At 39.7% G+C, this 21,803-nt stretch overlaps 2 protein-coding genes across 5 annotated transcripts in view; one reads left to right on the plus strand and one right to left on the minus strand.

Annotated features, from left to right (window-relative positions):
* DAGLB (diacylglycerol lipase beta) overlaps nucleotides 1-21,803 on the plus strand; it is a 22,918-nt gene continuing 1,115 nt past the window's right edge. Inside the window, exons 1-16 of one of the 4 annotated variants that reach the window (XR_014318567.1) lie at nucleotides 1-133; nucleotides 514-665; nucleotides 2,167-2,341; nucleotides 3,007-3,268; nucleotides 4,327-4,452; nucleotides 5,489-5,616; nucleotides 6,638-6,764; nucleotides 7,132-7,215; nucleotides 7,663-7,740; nucleotides 8,113-8,193; nucleotides 8,285-8,412; nucleotides 8,815-8,883; nucleotides 8,977-9,049; nucleotides 10,020-10,273; nucleotides 11,440-12,146; nucleotides 12,763-12,830. Coding sequence is in view for 2 of the 4 variants with exons in the window: in XM_082772856.1 (XP_082628982.1) it covers nucleotides 39-133; nucleotides 514-665; nucleotides 2,167-2,341; nucleotides 3,007-3,268; nucleotides 4,327-4,452; nucleotides 5,489-5,616; nucleotides 6,638-6,764; nucleotides 7,132-7,215; nucleotides 7,663-7,740; nucleotides 8,113-8,193; nucleotides 8,285-8,412; nucleotides 8,815-8,883; nucleotides 8,977-9,049; nucleotides 10,020-10,273; nucleotides 11,440-11,632 (2,025 nt within the window). In the remaining 2 variants the exon portion in view is untranslated. Of the gene's footprint in view, nucleotides 134-513; nucleotides 666-2,166; nucleotides 2,342-3,006; nucleotides 3,269-4,326; nucleotides 4,453-5,488; nucleotides 5,617-6,637; nucleotides 6,765-7,131; nucleotides 7,216-7,662; nucleotides 7,741-8,112; nucleotides 8,194-8,284; nucleotides 8,413-8,814; nucleotides 8,884-8,976; nucleotides 9,050-10,019; nucleotides 10,274-11,439; nucleotides 12,730-12,762; nucleotides 12,969-21,803 lie in introns of those variants that run through there. The other 3 variants (XR_014318568.1, XM_082772856.1, XM_082772855.1) reach the window with 3 other exon arrangements.
* Nucleotides 14,263-21,803, minus strand: part of RAC1 (Rac family small GTPase 1) — a 13,886-nt gene continuing 6,345 nt past the window's right edge. Inside the window, exons 2-6 of the mRNA XM_082772857.1 lie at nucleotides 21,607-21,678; nucleotides 20,083-20,200; nucleotides 16,028-16,090; nucleotides 15,148-15,307; nucleotides 14,263-15,008 (exon numbers count right to left, since the gene is read on the minus strand). Of these exons, the coding sequence (XP_082628983.1) occupies nucleotides 14,878-15,008; nucleotides 15,148-15,307; nucleotides 16,028-16,090; nucleotides 20,083-20,200; nucleotides 21,607-21,678 (544 nt within the window). The 3' untranslated portion in view covers nucleotides 14,263-14,877. The remainder of the gene's footprint in view (nucleotides 15,009-15,147; nucleotides 15,308-16,027; nucleotides 16,091-20,082; nucleotides 20,201-21,606; nucleotides 21,679-21,803) is intronic.

Below are 21,803 nucleotides of genomic sequence, written 5' to 3' on the forward strand. Positions count from 1 at the left end.
CCGGGCCGAGGGGGCCGGGCCGGGCCGGGCCGTGCGCGATGCCGGGGCTGGTGGTGTTCGGGAGGCGCTGGGCCATCGGCAGCGACGACTTCGTCCTCCCGGGGGCCTTCGAGCTGTCCCTCCGCGTGCTGTGGTGAGGCGCCGGCACCGACCCCCGGTGCCCCGCGGCCTGCGGGCGGTGCGCGGGGGGCGCGTTCGGGTGAGCGCCGGCTGCGGCCCGGCCCGGCCCGGCCCCGCTCGGCGGTGCCCGGTCTGACGGGGCCGTGCTGACGGGGCCGTGCCGCTGCCCGAGGTGTAGGGCGGCCGCGGGTCGGCTCCCGGCGGGGTCCGCGCCGCGCTGCTCGGCTTCGGGTAATCGGTGCCGCGTGTTCGTGTTAACGGCCCCGCAGCCCCGCACAACGCGTCCGTTCCGTTACTCTGCTGTCACTGGGATGGAAGCCTCGTGGCACGCAGTCTCCTCAGCGCTCGCTTTTCGCTCCCAGCTACAGGTTTCCTTATCGTACTTTCCCGTAGGTGGATCGGCATCCTCGTGCTTTACGCCGTTCACAAAGGGCAGTTCAACTGTCCCGGGGGAGGATTACTGCACAGCTACCTGCTCGTCCTCCTCGTCCTCCTGGCTGCTATAATATGTGCGTTATCTGCTCTTGTGTACGTCAGTATGCAAGGTAAAGAGTTAATAACAATGTCTTATACATACCTAGTAGCATTTGAATATGTTTGTGTTCTTTTCTTCCAGTGTTGATATTTTAGGGAAAAAACAAAACAAAACATAAAAGTTCAAGTACTTTAATGGTAGTCAAACTTAAGTAACCGTCAGCATTAATTTATATGCTAATATAATGCTAGCATATATATATATATTTGTCAATAGTATTTATTCCGTTAGTCAGAAATCTAAAATAATTAATGAGCACAATAATTTGGTATGGCTAAATGATACGTTCATTGCCACCAGAGCATCTTAAAAATCTCCTCTACGTTCACCATTAGCACGTGACCTAGAACCATGGAATCACAGAATGGTTGGGTTGGAAGGGACCTTAAAGCTCATCCAGTTCCACCCCCTTGCCACCCATCAGACCAGGCTGCCCAAAGCCCCATCCAGCCTGGCCTCAAACACCTCCAGGGATGGGGCATCCAGGGATGGGGCATCCGCAGCTTCTCTGGACAGCCTTTGTCAGTGCCTCACCACCTCTGAATGAAGAATTTCCTCCCAGCCTCGAATCTAAGCCTCCCCTCTTTTAGTTTAAAACCATCCCCACTTGTCCAATCGCTGTCTGCCTGTGTAAACAGATGTTCTCCACATTTTTTATAAGTCCCCTGTAAGTATTGAAAAGCTGCAGTAATGTCAGCCCAGAGCCTTCTCCTCTTCAGGCTGAACACCCCCAGCTCCCTCAGTCTGTTGTCACAGGAGAGGTGCTTCAGCCCCTTCATCATCCTCATGACCCTTCTGTGGACCCACTTGCACAGATCCATGTCCTTCCTGTGCTGGGGGCCCCAGAGCTGGATGGAACACTGCTCAGTGTCTCTGACAGGAGTTTGTGGGAATTTATCCCAAATCCATTCCTTACCTGAAGTGTGATGTAAACTTTGCCTTGCGTAGGCATATTTAGTCATATCTTGCAAAAGTTCATTAGCTGCAAAGGATTGCTTGTGGCAGAAATACATAGGAAAGTGATCCCTATAAATGTTGCAATAAAATTAACCCAGCAAATAATGTTAAGTAGAACAGGAGTTAAAGCTTGAAGTGCGTGGCTAAGCAGAACTTTAGTGCAACTTCTGGTCATTTGTAGAAATGCTTCATTTTGGATTTTAAAAATGCTAGAAAAGTACTTTTTTCTTGGTGAGGCACTTCAATATAAAGTAATGACATGAAGATTAATCTGAAATCTGCATGTGGTCTCTGGAGTGATAGAGGAGACCTCACAATTCCTAATATATTGGTTCTCACAACACGCTCTAATTAGAAGAGTATTTAAATTATTCAAGTGGAAAGAAGTTTTCTTTCCTCAGCTTCACTGATAGCTTTCCACTAGTTTGAAATTTGTAGTTTCAATTAAGTTTCTTACTTTCTCTACAGCTCGGAAAGTTATTTGTGTAGGATTTTATGTACTTAAGATGCATTTGTAAACTGTTCTTGTTCTAAATTATCCCCATTTTTTTCAGGAACAATTTCTAATCCAGGCCCAAGAAAATCACTTCCCAAGCTACTTTATACTCGCCTACTTCTCTATTTGCCTGAATTCATCTGGGCTATTGTAGGAGCTGTGTGGGTGTCAGACAGCAGTGTGCACTGCGAGAAGACTGTGATAAACGCCATCCTGGGGACAGTTATTGCAAGGTAAAGGTGTCCTCCACTCTGCTACCCACAAATTAAGTTTTCCACTTCACGTGAAACAGAAAATATTGCTTCTACTTGTTTGGTATGTGTTCAGTGAACGCTTTACCAGTAGATGAGGGCTTTGATATTTCTTATGAATTATTTTGGTTTCTTCACATTTTCTTTGTGAATGGAGAGAAGCTTTTTAGTCTAGACAAGTGGAATGAGTTTGTGCCCTTCCCTACATAAACAGGCTTGAGTTTCCTGCCCTGCAAGAGTGCATTCAAGGGTGAAAGAAAGGAGGTGGCAATCAGAATGTGTAAGAAGGATAGATGGGAATGTAGAAAACCAGATAAAGGTGAAGAGAGGAGTGACTAGATTGCTTAACTGGTAGTGAAAAATGAAGCCTTTGTGTACCAGAGTTTCTGTTTCCAAAGCGAGAAGGGCTGTGATTCTGAGTTTGGTGCCCTGGTGAAATGAGCAAACAGCCTTGTCCTTACACCTAGTGAATTGAAGGCTCGACAATAAAGCATGCACTCTTCTGACAGTAACAGATTATGTTTGTGTGATATTTCGTACCTAACCTTTTTTTCTGTCTGTCAAGACCTATAGTTCTATTTTCTTGCATATGTGTCAGAAATACCTGGTTTCACAGCCCTTTTATCCTGCTTCCTCCTGTTTTGCAGCTGGGTTATCATCATCTTTACCATCATTGGAGTGCTAATCGTCTTTGATCCACTTGGAGGAAAAAAGACGTTTTACCTCACTGATGGTGTGAATCGGAACTTGGAAAGCAGCCAGTCAGGGCAATTGCTATTTAATGTGAAGAACACTGCCACCAGAGTCTGGGAAAAACGAATCAGGTTAATGTGTTGTTGTATTGTGCAAGATGATGACCATCGAGTGGCTTTTACAAGTATCGCAGAGCTTTTCCGCAACTACTTTTCAGTAAGATGGAAAGCTTTTTTAGTGTTCTTTCTTGACTAACTGAATTTCCAGATGTTGCTACGTGTGCCTTTGTTCAGCCAGAGGTCTCTGACTGAAATCAGGTTTTGAACATGCTAATTGCAAATTTAAAGGTGATTCTCACACAGTGTATACAACTCTGATTTGTCTCTCCCATCACAAATGTGAGGGCTGTGAGAAAACAGTATTTTCTCCGTAGGTGTCTAGTCAGGAGAGCAAGAACGGTTTTCTTTTCCTCAGTATGTGAAGATCTGGGCATTTTACCTCCTGACTGCAAGTAAGGAGTCATAACCATAGCAGAAAATCGGACTTCTTTCTGACTATTTAAACAAAGAGCCCTGCAGTATATTAAGGCAGTCTTCCTGGTCTGAATGACTTCTGAGCAAACACCAGACTAGGCTGTGCACGAGCAGGAAGCTGCTTTTTGGAAACAGAATGTAGACTGCAAGACTACACAGACATAGTATTTTAGCTCAAACTTAGGTCACCTACTGCTCAAACAATCGTGATTCAGTGGACTCTGAGCTGTGTTCATGATTTCAAGACAAGTAGTTCTTGTTTATTAAGCGGTACTAGTGCAGGCTGATTTACAGCTACAGCACGCCCAGTGGTTTGTAGGGCAAAGGGTGTGAGTCTTATGGAGAGGTGACTGTCCCAGGTAATTGAATAAAAGCCCTTGAGTCCTCTCCTGTGTAAAATCCTTCTTTCTTGTTCTCAGTATTCAATGAGTAGGAATAGCTGTATAAAGAAACAAGTTTTTCATGTAGTGACATAGAATGGTCAGTAACATCGGGGTCATTATTTGTTATCTGGCTGAGCAAGTCCTTTGTAGGTTATGTTGTTAAATGATAAAAATTTTGTGTAAAGTCCTCATCAGTCTTACTGAAGAAAACATTCATTTTGTACTAAAGGTAGGGAGAGGGTAGTTAGTTTTCATATAAACTGAAAAGAATAGAATTTGAGGTGCATTTTCTTGCAAAATTGTTTTGACATGTTGAGGTATGGGATGGTTTTAACCATTCTTTCATTTCTTTAAACAGGACACTGATCTGGTGCCAAGTGACATAGCAGCTGGTCTGATTCTACTCCATCAAGAGCAAGATAAAATGGAAAGTTGCCCAAAAGAGCCTGAAGAAGTCCTCTGTCATTCTCCATCATCTCTTGTGGTAAGATAGGATTGTTGTAGCACCTGGTGCACCTTTTTTTTTTTCTTTTTTTTTTTTACGAAATTAAACACTACTATAAAAATTCACAATTCAACTTGTTAATAAACACAGCGAAAACATCATGATGAATTTTCAGTCAAAACATTTGTCTGCTTTTTGCATAAATACAACTTAAAAGTGAGTGGTTGGAAATTGATTATGAATCCAAACTGACACAGCTTTTGAAGACGTTAAGAGTAGGATTTTTCAAAGGCTTATGTTCCTGCAGTATTTGAAAAGAGATGCAAGTTGTCTTGGCTCTTTGAAAACTCCAGCTTTCAATGTGTATTCACTTATACTAATAGTGCCTCTGTTTCACGGAATGTATGAACGGAGGGAATTAAGTACAAAAAGGAATCATTTAAGACAGTTGGTCATTGCTGAAGAGATGTGAGAAAAAGAACAGAGAGAAAATGGTTCAGTAGTCTCTTAGTATAGTGTTCTGTCTGACACAAATGGCCAAAGCAGATGAGAAGGAAACCCAGCATTCTTTAAATGCGTAGAGATGATGGGTTACAGTTTGCTAAGTGATTTTTGCTATGGTAAAACGTCTTTGTAAATTATTTTATCTTCTTTTGGTCTGTGTTGCACTGAAGTATATAATTCTACTTCAATCAAAGCATTCCTATCAAGTTACTTTTGAAACTAGGCAATGTGGTCATGCTTAAAACATCCCTTCCAGAGAGACCTGCTCTTTAGCCATTCCTTTGAGCTTATCAGTATTGAGCTTATCGGTGTATAATAAGTATTGGAAGAAAAATATTTCAATGAGAGATTTTCAAGATTCTTGAGCTCTATAGCTGTGTAAATAAACAGATTATTTTCCTGGAATACGAGTGGTTATTCTAAGTTCCTTTTAGACCCTGAGGTATTCCTTTTGAAAAGTATTTCATCATGCCTTAATTTTCAGTAGTCTGTGTTCAGGTTTTATACTGGGGTTGCCTAACACACCCTTCTTCCTCTCCCTCCTCCTCCTTCTTTCCCCCTGTCCTCGCAGACTGATGGTTTGGACTTTGAGCTGGAGAATGCTGCTCACTATATGCTGTTTGCTGCAGCTGCTTATGGCTGGCCCTACTACGTATACACCAACCCATTTACTGCACTCTGTAAGCTCAATGGTGACTGGTAGGTTGGATCACAAACACGTAACATTCCATAAAAGCAGATAGCTTTCTTTTATTTAATTAGTGTTAGCAGAAACAAAACTGTTTGAATAGCATTTTTTTTTGTTTCATTATGTCACTCATGGGAGTAGATGAGCTTGACTGGTAGAGTTATCCTTCATAAATTCAATAGGGAAAAAAAAAATTCAACATCTCTCTGTCCTCAGAAACCGATTAGCTTTTGTTTCTTAAGAATAGTTTGTGATTGAGATAAAATTAATTTAGCAAAATGACACAAGAATTGGAGCTGATTGGAATTAAACCAAAGAAGTACTAGAGTTAAACCATGTTTTAAAATGAGGCTTTATAGAGCTGTCTGTTGGGTAAGTATGTGTAGAAATAAATGTGTCAGCAGTTTTTCCAATCCAAAAAGGAATTAGGGAAAGTTCCCTGTACCTCTAGCTTCTGTTTTATTCCCTCTGACCCCTTTACTCAAAAAATCTTTTGCGGTCAGTGTTGAAGTGTGCATGATACTAGTAGGATTACCACATAGTTAATTGACCGCTGAGGTTTATGACTGCAATCATGGTTTTATTAATTAGTAAGATGAAATTGTTTAATCTTCTGAAATAATAAATCCCTTGGAAAAAAATCACATAATGCAACGGATAAACATCAGAGAAGCCTGCTGTAGAGAATTTGTTTGAAATTTCCTTTTGCTTGTTTCTATTTTCTATCATTGGCCCCTAGTCTTAAGAATTCTTTTTTAACTGCCTTGTTTGCTCTGCTGGTAGTCCTGTAACAATGGTGTATTTGCCAGTCCTTTAGCTGAAAATGTATGGCATGCTGCTCAGGCAAAACTAGGTTTGTGGGCAGAGGTAGCATCCTTTACAGACTAATAGTAGTACTGGGGGGGAGGGGAAAAAAAAAAAAAGAGCTTTTGATTCCTGGCAGAAATCATTCTGCAAATGTAATGAATTTGATTCCTGAAAGGAAACCTAAAAAATTTGACCATGAAAGTTTTTCTCTTCTGTGTTTGTTAGTTGCGGAAGTAGACCAACAGATTCTGATATAACGGGCAGTGATCGTCATAACTTTCACTTTGGATCCATCCTAAAAATAACAGGACTGCAGTACAGAGACTTCATTCATATCAGTTTTCATAACAAGGTAAACAATCTGGACAGGCATTCTCCAAAAAAAGGTTAATGATTTAAATTAGTGAAAGCAGGGGGTGAAGTTTCTAGTTTGCCTTCAAAATTTATAAAGTACAAGATGCAAAATCAAATTAAAACAGGCCCTGAAACATGTTCTTCAGTTCTTTTTTTTCAGTCTAAGGGAACAGTCACAAAACCATTGACATAAATCTGTCTCAGTGTTGCAATAAGGGCATTTAATAGTAACTTGATAAAAAAACAATTCAGCTTCTTTCCATAATAGAATAAAGAGTTCAATAAGGGAGCTTACAGAAGGTGAGAACAAATGCTTACTTTTATAAAAAGTTGGTATGTTTACTGAATACAGTTTTTCCCTCCAGATCTATGAGATCCCATTTTTTGTTGCTTTGGATCACAAAAAAGAAGCTATTGTGGTTGCTGTGAGAGGAACCTTGTCTTTTGAGGTATCATCCATCTGATATATGCAATTGGTTTTATAGGACTGGGTTAACTCCTAAGATCTAGAGAAAATTGTTTGACACTGGCACATTTAAAAACAACCCACTCACAAGTATGGGTCTTCCAGGCTTAAGGCTCCTGTCCTTGGGTGGGTGATTTTCCCTGTGCCTCTGGAAAGGAGTGTGGAGGGAGGACTTTGGTTGTTCTTTTTTACTGTGAGCGAAGGTGCATTTGCAACACGTGTTTGCAGCTTGGAAATAGTTGCTGAAATCACGATTGTGATTGCTGTATATGATTGCTTGGGTGTTGTTCTGGTGTCAGTTGTGTTTGGCTGCTTACAAACTGGGAAGTCAGCGTGGTGATTGTTCCTATGAGAACGTTAAGCAGTACAGCGTGACCTGTGAGCCATGAAGCCCTGCAGAGAGGTCTGACAAAAGCTGCTTTGTTTACAGGACATTCTCACTGATCTGTCAGCAGACTGTGAAGACTTGACACTGGAGGATGTTCTAGAGAATGGCTTTGTACATAAGGTGTGTGCAGTCTGTGGTTGTTTAGAATTGATCTCTGCGGTAAGAAAATGAAATACTTGGGATCCTGTAGTTAAACTAGAAGAGCATTCTCTTAATGAGATGGATTGCACAAATTATTTCAGTGGCTTGCTTGTTGCATCAAATACTGTCTCTGGCACTGCAAGGTAGAACTTGTAATCCTGTTGACCAACCTCATGCCCTTACTGAGTATTCTGAAAGCTTTTTAGCCATTCTGCCCAAGACCACTTAGTTACAGTTTGCTGTTAGGAGCGTGTTAAAAGAGAAGGTTGGTTTTGTATAGCATTGCTTTTAAAGTATACATGTATCACACTTTAGATTGTTATCCTTCTAACTTTAAATGCTGTCTTGCAGGGAATAACTCAAGCTGCAAATTACATCTATCAAAAGCTAATAAATGATGGAATTTTAAACCAGGCTTTCACAATTGCTCCAGTAAGTTGCCTTCCAAATGATCTGTTTTGCCAGAATAGTTACACCAAGCTTTTTCTGTATCCATGTTTCAATCTTCTATTTCTTTCTGTAGGAGTACAAACTTGTGATAGTTGGTCACAGTTTGGGTGGTGGAACAGCTTCTATATTGGCAATCATGCTAAGGAACTCTTTCCCAACATTAAAATGTTATGCCTTTTCTCCTCCAGGAGGACTTTTGAGGTAAGTACAAGACTTATGTTATTTGGTTCTATATCTAAGATGTCAAGAACTTCAAGATAGTTGACAGATATGTTAGATGATGATGATGAGCTTGACTGTATTGTTTTTCTGTACATTCCCCAGTAGAATTGTATTTGCTTCATTCTTAGTTACAGTTGAGTTCTTTGGGGAATGTATAAATGTTTCAGAAGTAAAATGCTCTGTTAGTGTTATAATCAGCATCAAAATTCCTCTGTCCTAAATGCGAGTAGGTCTGAAGGCTGAAGGCCTACTGAAGAACCGACTGCAAATGCTGCTGTCCTTCTTGCCACATAGTGGTATTATTATTGAATAGTAGTGACCACAATAAAACTAAATTGTGCATATCTCTTCAAGGTATCTAAAGCGTGTCTTTTCTTTTAGCAAAACACTTGCAGATTACACTAAGCACTTCATTGTTTCAGTCATTCTTGGAAAGGACCTTGTTGCAAGGTGAGATGGAAATATTTTTAAATTGTTCTTTCAGAGACGAGTTAGATTACATAAAATAGGAGGCTTTACTTTGTTCTATATGTGTTTGAACAGATTAAGCATGCCCAACATGGAGGATTTAAAGAGGAGAATAGTGAGAATTGTGGCAAACTGCAACAGACCTAAGGTAACTAAAAGCAGGTAATGGTTAAAAGTCAGTGGAATCATCAGCTGTTTTAAGCCCCAGCTTTAATGAAGTGGCAGGTGGTGTGTGTATTTTTGTTTTAATGATGGGAGTTGATTGTGTCTTGGAACAAATTGCCTTTTTAATTCAGTGACATTTGTGATAGTGTCTTACCTAGAAGTCTATCTTGTTGGACATCAAGGTTCAAGACCTGAAAGATAATAATGCACAATATCCAAGACCTGAAATGATCAGTTTGCTAGTTTTGCTGTTAAAAGAAACTAATTAAAAAAAATCAATAGGATTGCTTTCATTAATAACCATTTAGTATCAGGAAGTAAAGAAATTAGAGGCTTTGTTTAAATTTTCCCTTCAGAATTAATTTGGAAGGCAAATAATTCTCCATTAAAGTGTTAATTGCTTACCTCTTATCTTTACTGTTGGTTAGAAACACAGTTCTGAAAGTGTTGGAACAGTGTTGTCAGGTGAAATGACACTGAAGGTATGGAGCAAAGGTTTAAAGATTTAAAACAGCCATCTCTGTATATGTGAAGCTAAATGTGCTGTGTCCACCAGATTTCCTTGTAGTCCCAGGATTAGAAGTAATGCACTATTTGGATGACATTATGAATTTAGAATAAATTAATGGACAGTTAGAAAATAAATGTGCAAGAGGACTTAAATCTGCACAGTAGAATCCACACAGAATAATTCACGTGGTAAAGACTGTAATGTTTTACACAGCATTACTGTTGTCTTGGGCTGGGTACTGGTGAAATAGATGTATATATTACTGTGGGGAAAATTCAGTAAGGAGATTTTACCAAACAGGAAAGTTTGGGGAGTGTGTGCATGCAATCATTTTTAATCTTTTATTGTAGTTTCAGATCATGTGCATGCAAGCACACAACTAGAATCAGTTATTCAAAGAGACACCAAGCCTCAGTTCAGCTGTTTTTCTTTCTGAATTCAGTACCAGATTTTGTTGCGTGGGTGTTGGTACGAAGTGTTTGGAGGAGATCCAGATAACTTCCCAACTGAGCTGGATGGTAGAAACCAAGATGCCCTGACCCAGCCTCTTCTAGCTGAGGAGAGTTTAATGGTTCATCGGTCCCCTTCATACAATGCCCTTGATGGTGAATCGCACTTACATTCACCGCCACAGTATCCGCATCTGTATCTTCCAGGGAAGATTATCCATATTGTAGAAGAATGCAGCTCCAAGAGGTAAGTGGAATAATGGGATTCATTACATTCATTATTAAACATTAATTATCTATTTTTATATATATTCGTATATGTTCATTCAATAATGGCATTTGTTATTATATGTTCTTTATTCATATATATATATAAATGTATATATTCGTTCATGTATATGTTCATTAATATTCACTGTGCTGTCTTCCTAAAACTTATTTCAAGCTGTTTCTTACTTTCAAAGTACATTTCCAGTTCTGCATCTCCAACAACCATGTTTGTTTATTGTATGTTAGCCAGCTTTTGTGGTGGTTTTGTTTGTTTGTTTCCTTGCTCTGCACCTCCCTGCTTCTTTCTGCTTCTTCTGTCCCTTCTTATTCTGAAGCAGGAATAAGAGCATCTGTAAAGCACAAGACCATCTTACAGAGCACAAAAAAAATCTCTAACTTAAATTTCTCTGACTTCCCAAAAGAGGGAAGAAAAGGGATGGGGAAATTTTTTTTCCCCTCCCATTCAATACATCAGTAAGTATTTCATTTAAGTTTCATAAAATCTTTAATGCTTAAAGATTTTAATACTGGCTTTATAAGTTAGATACTTCAACACCTAAGACCTGGCAGATTTTCTTGATGGCAGCTGTTCTGCTTTACTTTAGTGAGTTCTCTTTTTTCTCCTTCGTTTACTCCACAGCACAGCAGTTAATCGTGTTGTTTTTTTTTTTTTGTTCTTGACTAGACTAGCACATGAGAGCCCCATTGTGTACTGTTCTGTAAAATAAAATCCTAAGTAGGTAGTATAGGCAGCATTAAATCTGGTGTCTGACCTTGTACTGATCCCACTGTATGCTTTCTGCCCCAAATTCGCTGGTATCTCTGTGAATGCGTTGCTTAATCCCTCCTCACTCTTTGCTCAGTGTTCTGCACTTTGTGAGCAGGATTATTTGATTGCACCTTAACAGGGATTGTGCCTTAATGGTGAAAGAAACTGTATGGCTCTGTCCTCAGGGCTGGTCAATAGCAGTGTTTCCATCTGTTTCCCAAGGGCCAGCCCTGTTGCTCTTTGGAAGCCCGTTTTCCTGCAGTGAGAAGGGTCTCATTGCTCCCTAAGCCCTCTCCAGGCTGTTCAGAGCTTCAGGAAGCCTCATCCCAGTTTGGGATTATCACCTGTGACAGTCCAGTCTTTGTGTTTTTTAGGTTGTGCTCTTCAGATATTAAATACACGGCAAGCTGGTCAAACGAAACAGTCTTCAGCAGCATTTTAATAAGTCCCAAGATGATAACAGACCACATGCCAGATGTTGTGCTCAATGCGCTGAACAGTTTGTCTCAGGAACATGGATCTTGTATTTCTTGTCAGACACGGGAACTTAACACCAATGTCGTATAGCCATAGCTGCATAGAGAGAGGTATGCTTTTGGTTCTTAAATGCAGGTTTCAAGTATTCACGATATATTCCACTTTCATATAGCAGTGGATTGCAGTACTTTTCTCATACTGTGTATAATAAACCAGAGGTCTCAGTGGCCTTGTCTCTGCAGTGATCTCAAGCAATGTTGATGGTTGAAGCGCGTATTGCACTCTTAAACTGAAGCTTGCGCTTTTCCAACCATGGACCAGTAGGACAAGGTCTAGCCCAGCTGCTGTAAACTGTCACAAGAGAGCTGCGCGATCAACTGGCTGCTTGACTGACATGAAGGCACGAGGCCAGCTCAGCCTGCCCCGCAGAGCAGTGCCCTGTCAGACCTTAAAAAAAAAAAACAAACACATCCAGTGCTGCGTGGAAGTCGGTGCGCAGTGGTGTCCCGTTACCTGCCCCTGCAGAGCCTGGAGCTCGTGGTAGAGCAGGTGCTGTAACGCAGCGCTGCAGTGTGAGCTGGCTGCGTGTTTGTGCTGGAGGCAGGTAAGTAAGGAACCACTTGTAACCAAGCGATAAGGTGGGTGGTGAAGGCAGGCCCATACTGCCTTTTTAATTTAGTTTTGGTTTTGTTTGTGTTTTTTTAAACTCAAGCAGTTCTGGTTGCACTACTTTTCTTACAGATTGTGATAATCCCTCATGGTGGTGGTGGGGTTGTGTTTAAGTGCTGCTTGGACATACATGTGCAATATTCTTTGATCTACCTGTTTTTTGTATTTGTCTATACACAGGACTACTTTTATTAGTTTGCAACTAAACTAATACTATAATTACCTAATGAGGAAAAAAAATGTTCTTGCTCTGTGTTTATCATGTTAGGCTCTAGCTCTGATTAATGAAAAGATCAATTTGTAATTCTGCCAAAAATTTAAAAAATATATATATTTGTATGGTGGAACTGATTTAAAAAAAAAAATCTTCCTTGTTTCTAGTATGTACTACTTGAACAATTTTTTTTTAAGGCAACATTTCTTTCTTATTAAAAGAAGTTGCTAAAAGTAAGTAACCATATGACATGGTTGAGAATAGCTGTGTTCTTGCTGTGATGCTTAATGTGGATAAAAAATAAAATACATGCTAAAAACTTGTTTCTTATGTTCAGGTATTCTGGGTATAAGCCCCAGACTAAAGGTTTCTAAGTGGTTATACGGCTTGATGCCCTTCACTCAGGTAAGTCACCAGCAGTAGCGCAGGTCCAGCACCTTGACCAGTGCACAGGTGGCAGAAGTGGTGGTGCTGCTGTCAGTCTGCTGCAGCTTCACCCCTCCCCTCCCCTCCCCTGGTGCATCATGAGCTCCCGGTGGGTGGGGCTGGAGCACTGACACATACAGCATGGCTCCATTTACAGCTAAAAGGCTAAACAAAGTAGCTTGCACCAGAGCCATCACTTTCAAAGCCTGTAAGATTTAGAAGAAAGTAAGTAATCATCGCTTTTACTTGCATTCAATAAGCTGAATGATGTATGCATTTTTTCTGGTTATCAGACTCTTTAGAACATTATGGGAGCTAGTGACAACACTACTGATGCTGCATGGCCTGTGAAGAGCTGTTGTGAAGGCCTGCATTTAATTCTCTTACACAGCATCAAAAGAGGCTGTGGTTAGTGCACACAGCCCTGAGGAGATGGTACCCCAAGCTGCCATTGGCCCAGGCAGCCTGCTGGGTCACCGTGCTGCAGGAATGAGAACATTGCTCAGAAACTCAAACACTACCACATGTGTGATTCAAGGATTTATTAAGTCATACATGCAAAACATACTGCTAATTGCATTAGCAAAAGATCAATGTAAAAACTTCACAATTTTGCAACTTTTAAGTTTTGCTTTAGTGGTTGAAAGGGTGTAGTTGAACATCGTATTCCTGCCAGTTCAGGCTGTACAGAACATTAGCACTAATTTACAGAACCTCACAGACCCAAGTTACCATTACTCAATCTATGCTGCACATGGACATGTAGGTGACAAAAAACACTTGTCTGCATTAGTAATGTTACAGTGTTGGGGACAGCTGGCAAATAGTGATATTTGAGAAGGTTCATAGTTTATAGAGGTCTAAAATATAAAAATTACTAAAACATGTAAAGCTGCTTCACATGATTTTTACACCTAGTTAATAGACTAAAAGCTCCTCAGAAAGCGTATAACTTACTGGGTCAGAAATACCAGGAAAATAAGGAGGCTATGCTTGAACATTCTACTCTATTAAAAAAAAAAAGAAAAAGAAAAAGAAAAGCAAATTTCTACCATCAGAAAGGTTTTAAAATACAAGTTATATTGCTCAGTAAGAAGAAATTCTACAAGAAAAGCATTTACTACACAACTATTGTGGGAATGACTGATCAAAGTTGTACCTAAATGAATGCCCTACTTGAAATTCAAAGGAATTTACCTATGAACACCAACCTCTCTTCCACTACTGCATGACTGGGAAAACGGTCACCAATTTTAACCTTAAATAAAGTCACTTCAGTTTCAACTACTCTGGCAGTGTAGTGTAAGTTGATCTGTACAGTGTCAAAATACTGTCTGGCACTATCAGGTGATCCAATCCAATATTTCATTTATCCATCACAACACAATGCTGTCAAAAGGACTAGATACACTTCAGTAAGAATAGTTATTTATTTATTTTTTTAAATCACAGCAGCAAGAACTAGATTGCAACCAAGCCCTTACCAATGATAAAGCATTTTACACTGTGACTCAAGGGTGTCAGTCATCAATGACTTAGGTTTGATATACAATGCTATGCAATGACCCTGGTTGAGAAAACTTTTAATAATAAAACACATCAGGCTGCAGTGTTTTGCTAATTATACGGTACTGTTACTGTGAAAAACTAGAAAGTGTTTCTGCATTTCCTAACAGAAATTAGAGTCATCTTCAAGAAGAATCTTTAAAAAACAGTTTAGTGCTTAGTGTTCGTAGCACAACAATGCAACTTAGTTCAGCAGATAGTTTGGCAACACTTAATTAATTGAGCAAGAATAGGATTTTAAAAATAAGGCTTTATATAAGTTTGTCTTTTCAGGATTCTGCTTTTAGTAGAATGAAAAGTAACTTTCGTACGTCAAACAAATGAAACCATGAAATTGTTGATTGGTTCAAAATTTATGGAAGAGAACTAATTTATAACAGAAAGACTTGGCATTGAATGTGACTGCTCCATCGTTCTGAGCAAAGCACAGGGTTGGAGAGTGGGGCAGGGAAGGTAACCTTTACAGCAGCAGACATTTTCTCTTCCTCTTCTTTACAGGAGGGGGGCAAAGAACTGCTCGGATAGCTTCATCAAACACTGTCTTGAGGCCTCGCTGTGTAAGTGCTGAGCATTCTAGGTATTTCACTGCACCTGTGGGAAGTGAAAGGGCAATTACAAACAGCACTGCTGCTTAGTTAGCACCACAAAAAAAGAGACATCTATTTTAATAAAGTTGCAGTTTCTTCCACAGAATTTGACTAAGCCACCAGTAACCCAGCTGCAGTCATACCAATCTCTTTTGCCATGGCAAGGCCCTGTGGGTAGGTGATGGGCGTCAGCTTCTTCTCCTTCAGCTTTTCAATAGTGTCTTTATCATCTCGGAGATCAAGTTTGGTACCCACTAAAATGATGGGGGTGTTGGGGCAATGGTGCCGCACCTCAGGATACCACTGCAAAGACAAAATAACTGTGTGGGGGCAGATCTCCATGCAGGCTCTGCAACATGCAACATGACAAATGAAAGGCTCAGAGCCTTTCCTGACTCTTTCAAGCAGGGGAGAGTTAAAGGGAACATGTAAGAGCTGTTAAGGTAGTATTAAAAAAATACACAATTGCAGAACATTTTTAAACAATGCCAACAAGTATTTCCATATACTTTAAAAGTTCATCCTATTAAAGGCTGTATTTTTGCCCCTTTGTTTTGTGGCAGACCCCTGATCTGCATTTCTCCCACCCGTGGCAACCAGCTCTCTTTTATGGCCACACTGCCATAGACAAGCTTGTCCAGAGGCATGAAAAAACTGCAACAGTAGCACAGCATGTACTTAAATGCCATCCCATCCATAAAACAAATGGCATCAACCCAATTTTTACTTTTTTATATATACATATTTTTCTTTAAATTGCATTAAAATTAGATTTCCTGTTTGTGATCTTAACATCTTGTTGGCTGAAAACTCAATCTTCTTCTGTCTTATTGCATCAAGAAGCAACTCACACCTACAGTGCTGCAGGTGCCCTGAACTTCCACGACTTAGAAGTTAGGGAAATGGATTTCTGCCTTCTCAAACTACATTTAAATTGCCCGCCAAAAAGTCACCTAATGTTTTCTTGAAACTGCTGTGACATGAACATTATATTGAAATAAAGTGGTAGCAACTTATACTTACCTTAGCACGGACATTTTCAAAAGAAGCGGGACTCACAAGGGAAAAGCAGATTAAGAAGACATCCTACAAAACAAGTTTTCAGAAGTTAGCCTGACAGAGCAACCATTTGAAAAAAAAAAATATCACCATGAAGAGACCGAGACCAGTATCACCACCATCTCCATCACGCTGCCATCCGTATCACACTTGCAAAAGGCAAGGTCAACAACACAGCTCAAAAAGACAATTCGAGGTCCTTTTCCCCATGGGAAATCCATTCCCAGGCAGCTACAAGCAGAGGCAAAGAGGTGGGGAGGGAAACAACAAACAGATTGTATTCAAGTTATAATCAGCTATTGCAGTAGCCAGCAACTAAACTCTAATATCATTGCACTGCAAACTTTTTTCCCTAAATGTCACTCCTTCTCTTACTAACATTCAATGAAAAACACTTCAAATCCTTAAAGATACAGCAAACGAAGAGTCAGACTGGCTTCTAAACCAGGGTTGGATGGCTCTTTGCAGAACTCTGAGCAATTTAAGCCTTAAGACATGCCAACTCCTCGGCTTAGGTTGCTGCAAAGTGTTACCATTCACACCAATTTCTGCAAAAATGAATGTATTTATCAATGTGCTACTCTAAAGTAATCTTTAATTGCAAAGGCAAAGTACAGAGCATGGAACCGCAAAAATAGAAGAAATTTACACCAGTTTCCACAATTATTGCTTCCATGCCCAATGCAGAAGAATCTGTTAGAACTGTCACTACCACCATCACTGCAAAAACACTCCACAATTTCTCTAGAACCAAAGTAGGATTGAGGAGGGCATAAAAAACCTCTAAGCATCACACTAGCTCCTTTCTTCCATTTCTAAATTATTAAAAAGCACAGACAGAAGAGTTGATGTTTTGGGGGATCTTGCACATCCCATCTGTCAGTTGACAGCAACAAAAGATTATAAATAAGATCAGGTAAAAATATTACATAAATCTTCACACTAGCTGCTGTACAGTATACATTAAACAATAATAATCATATACAAGCATTTGGAATAACCACATCAGTTTTCTCTACCTAACCAGATGAAGATCATTCTTAAGTCTTGCTGTATGACCCAAAACTCAGTAAACACATCTCAAGCAAGCCCAACTTTTCCCAGCCTACCTCTGCATCCATACTTACTCCAGTATCAAATGTGTTAAAGAATCAGGCATTTCAGAATGTTAGTTGATTGTGCTGCATTTCAAGGCATTTTGTTAGGTCAGCATCTGACATCTGCATTGCTAAGCACTTGCAACCCAGTTGTTCATGCATCACCCCAGGAAGTTTCCGTAGCAGCGTCCCCAAAGAAGAAAGGAACAACATCAAATATGTGATACTATGGCCACTACTTCTGTTTTCCAAATGTGCAGTTTGTGGTGATTGAATTTATGTTATGCAGACTCTCTCCTTTGCTATCTCCAGAGATCAAAAAAATCAGTGACCTGGAGGAATTATTTCAAGGTTTCAGGTGTCTTGCACACTACCAATCTTAACAAATAGGAGGAAACACTATTCATTTCTGAGAAAAGCTTTAGTCTTTAGCAACTCATAAGAAATGCAACAAAGTTCTCAGATCTAGCAATTAGTTCCAAGAAAAGTAGTTTGTTATAAAATAGGGGCCAATTTATCACTATCGTAAGCAAGACAAGATGTACAGAACTAGGGACTGAAGTTTACTTAAAGTTTTACATACGGCAATAGGTTGATCTGTCAGACTGGAAGATAGATTCTTACCATTGGTTCCTCCAACCTAATAACAGCATGAGATAAAGTTACTCCCAAAATGGATTTAAGAGAAAAATGTTCTCTGAACCAGCGATCTGTGCTCACAAATACAAGACTTTTTCTCCAAAATGTGTCACCCTGTAACTCAGCACAACCAACTACCTGCACACAAACCAGGCCACCAGACTTCCCCTTAAGCTTGTAGATGTTTGTCTGCATTGTCCAAGAAGACTTGCAAGAGCAAACCCCACATAAAAAGCATCCTCCTAGCTAATTTCCTTTTTCGTTTGGTCTCTCAAAGAAACAAGATTATCCCAATAATCTCTCCCAACCTCTTCCCTCCCACAGATACCCAGGAATATTCATAAACTTCAAATATATCTGGGAGAAAGTGTGAAATTCCTGTATATTTTAAGAAAAATTAATACAGGAGAAAAGATACAAATGAACACCCCCACTGCAGCAAAGTTCTTACTGTGAAGTTACCAGCTGTTGGACTGCTGCCTGGCTAATCAAGAAATGCATGTGTGGTCCCACTAAAGGCAGTGCCTGCATCTACCTCACCCAGAACATGGCTCATGTGCACATACAGGGAAAGACGTGCATGCGGGGGTGATTTTTAAATAGCACAATGAAAGAAGGGGGAGGCGGAATACAGATCCTGCAGAAGTCAGGCTTCTTTAGTTCCACTGTTCTCCCTTTTTTTTTTTCCCCAAAACATTCATTGATTTTGTGGGGTTTGTCCTTTAAGTGATGATGAAGCTTACTTATTGCATAAGTCTAAGATCCAAAGACTGCATCACAAGAAGTTCAAGACTTACCACCCTATCTTCGTTTCATTTTCTGCTGTAAAAAACATACGATCTGAATAACGGAAGGTATTTCAGACCTTTATTTGTCAGTTATACATGCCTGTACAGAAGAGACTTTCTAACAAGTGTGTTTAGATGGATATAGAATTCTTCCACAGACTATTAGAAAGCCACAGTTATTTTAGCAGGCTGAAGACAGACGTGCACTCTGTCCCTTCAGCACAGGAGAGGAACAATATTTTCCTCTACAATTCTGCTGCCGCACACTGAGTGATCTTTTAGGATATTGTTTCTGCTCCACCATACTTTTTTTTTAGTTAAGATTTTAAGCAAACCTGAAGTTCTCCTAATATCCTAAAAATGTTTAAATATTGGAGAAAAACAAATTTATGTTGCTTCTTTACAATAGAAGACAGGTAGTTCTGGCATTTCTACTAGAGCTGTCTACAACTGGCAAGTTCATGCACATCTTGGGTCTTGAAACCGAGTAGAAAGCCTAATTTTAAGAGTTAGTGAGCAGTGAATTAAGGAAAACTATGAATTAAGACAAATTTACTAAAAAAAGCACTAGAGTTAATTAAATAAGATTCATATTATTCAAGAGAGCAGTTACGATGTAGAATAATTGGAACTAGTCCTTGTTTTACATTATTAGCACCGAACATATCAGCAAGAGTTGACAACAAAATCTGCAAGTTACCACCCTTCTTTACTTAAAGGACAACTCCACTAGATAAAAGTAACTTTAAAGAGATGAGAAAAAATGGTCTACAAAGATCAACTGTAGCTGAAGTCGCACTGGAAAGAAAAGAGCAGATTACTCCAGCATTAGCTTTGTACAAGGAAATGCACAGTGTGCAGACAGGACTTAACCAGTTGCAAGCCCTGAAGAGAGAAGCACATTTATACTGATGTTAGAGCACAAACTGCAGTAAGTAATAAAATAGCCATGGGCTTAAGTACATTTGAAAGCCACAACCCAGGCTCTGTCAATAGCAGTAGTATCTTCATTCACAACCGCCTCTCACATTCAGTACCTCTTTACAGAGGCTAAAAAGTATCAAGTGCTTAGCAGTGACAGTGTCAGGTTGCAGCCAAACATCATGCCTAAAAACAAAAACAAACTCTGCTTTTGGCAGGCATGCTAACCTTAAAATCAATGGACTTGTTGATGGGACTATTCACCCAGGTTTTTTGTTTGCTTGTTTGTTTAAAATCAAGGATTCAAGCTAATTCTGAGGCTGCAACTACAAGAAGCCAACATGTACCAGCACACAAATACCCGAGGATGCAAATTTTAACATTTGGACAGCTATACACACATCAGAGATTCTAATACTACAGCTACAGCACGTAGGACGAAGGAAGGTGGCTTGAAACAATTCACAGTTACTAATAAATACAACTTCAGATGCGACAATGAAATGTTTAAAAAAAGAAATCCGTATGTTAGACAAAACCATGCATTCGTAAAGTTTGACACTGAAGTTCTTACTGTTTGCGGGTAGGAGAGTGGGCGTAGTCTGTCATAGTCCTCTTGACCAGCTGTATCCCACAAGCCCAGATTGACTGGTTTTCCATCAACCATTACATTAGCAGAGTAGTTGTCAAAACTGAAAGTAAAAAATAACAAAGTGAAAAGCTAGATGCATTTGGTTGCAGTAAAACAGGGCCCACAGATTTTTTCTTATAGAGTCCTAACTGGGAAGACTACAAAATAAAGCTTTTATTTATTGCATCATTCTGCTCCAAGAAAAAAAGTCATTTTTTTAAATACCAAGTCTGGTATTGAGTAGCAGAGGGAATAAATATGCACAACACTTAGTCCAGTCTGAGCAGGTCATCTTTTTCATTGGTCTTCCAGCAGAAGTCTTGTCAGTCTAAGCGAACAGAGCAAAGCAGGTGGTGCACTTAACAAGCATCTCCCAGTCTTAGTGGGACAATAAACAGTGACAGCCCGCCTCATTTTGTAAGATTTAGAATAGCAGCTACATCAGCAACAACTGAGGAATCCTTAAAGACAACAACAATAGGTAAGATTAAAAAAAAATATTAACCCTGCTAATCAAAAGCCACCACAAAAATCTTCTCTAATGAAATACCAAAGTTAATAACCAGAAGCCAGGACAGGCATGGCTTTTATCACTACTGTAGGTGCAAAGGTTTTCATGATATTTTAAGGATAAACTATGTTCACTAAGAATATATACATACTATTATGCAAAAATCTGAATTTAAGAACAAAAAAAATAACATCAGGAGTAGTTACCCTTCCAAGACCTTTTTGTTTTAAAGTAATCTGAAAATCTCATTAAAATGTACTTAACCAGAAAAAAATCATCAGTGCTTATAGAGAGCAAGTTAGACAGATAAATGTATTTTATAGAGACATCTCTAAAAGGCAGGGGAGCTGCTTGTCTGTAAAACACCTCCCCTGGCACCCAAAACACCATCAAAAAAGAACTACACTAATACTGATACCAACAAATTTGTCCATGTAAGAAAATGGGAAGCAGCAAAATAAATGAGTCCCCACAATCATGCCTGAGGAGCTACAGAGCTGTGGCTTAGTACAGGATTGGCACTAGTACAAAAAAAAAAAAAAAAAAGAGAGAGGAACAGAAAAATCTTGTCTGTAGTCACGTAAACCAATTATGTCTATGTTTTACAAGGTTTTATAGCCTTGAAACTGCTTATTATGAGTAATACTTAACATGGAAATTTTAAAAAGAGAATAAAAACTGATAAAATGTTAGTAAATACTAGTCCCTAGTCAGGGAGGCTTAGTGGTCAGAGAAGCAGAACCGATTTAGCGTGAACAAGCCCTGGTATGACCATGCTCAATAGCAAAAGTCCAAAGTGCTTCTCCTTGAACACACCTAGGTGCCCAGCTCAATGTTTAAGGTGAAACCAAGGGGTGCCTGCAGCCAATTCAAAAGGCTCCAGTAAGGAACCTGGAATGGCAGCTAACGTACACACGTGGATATAAATGAGGTTTTAGAATTTTGTAAGTACTTACACGGTGGGTATATATTCTCCAGGAAATGCATTGGTTGTGTAACTGATGAGTAGGCATGTTTTACCTACAGCACTGTAAAAAGAAAAAGTCCACATGTAAGAACCATTCATCTTCAGTAAGAAATACTCCTTTTAGGGAAGAAAATCGATTACATCCAATCGTCTAAGGAACAATGTAGAGTGTCAGTAGTCACTACC

The sequence above is a fragment of the Aythya marila genome, assembly GCF_965140915.1.
Source record: "Aythya marila genome assembly, chromosome: 15".
In the NCBI taxonomy this organism is placed as follows: domain Eukaryota; kingdom Metazoa; phylum Chordata; class Aves; order Anseriformes; family Anatidae; genus Aythya; species Aythya marila.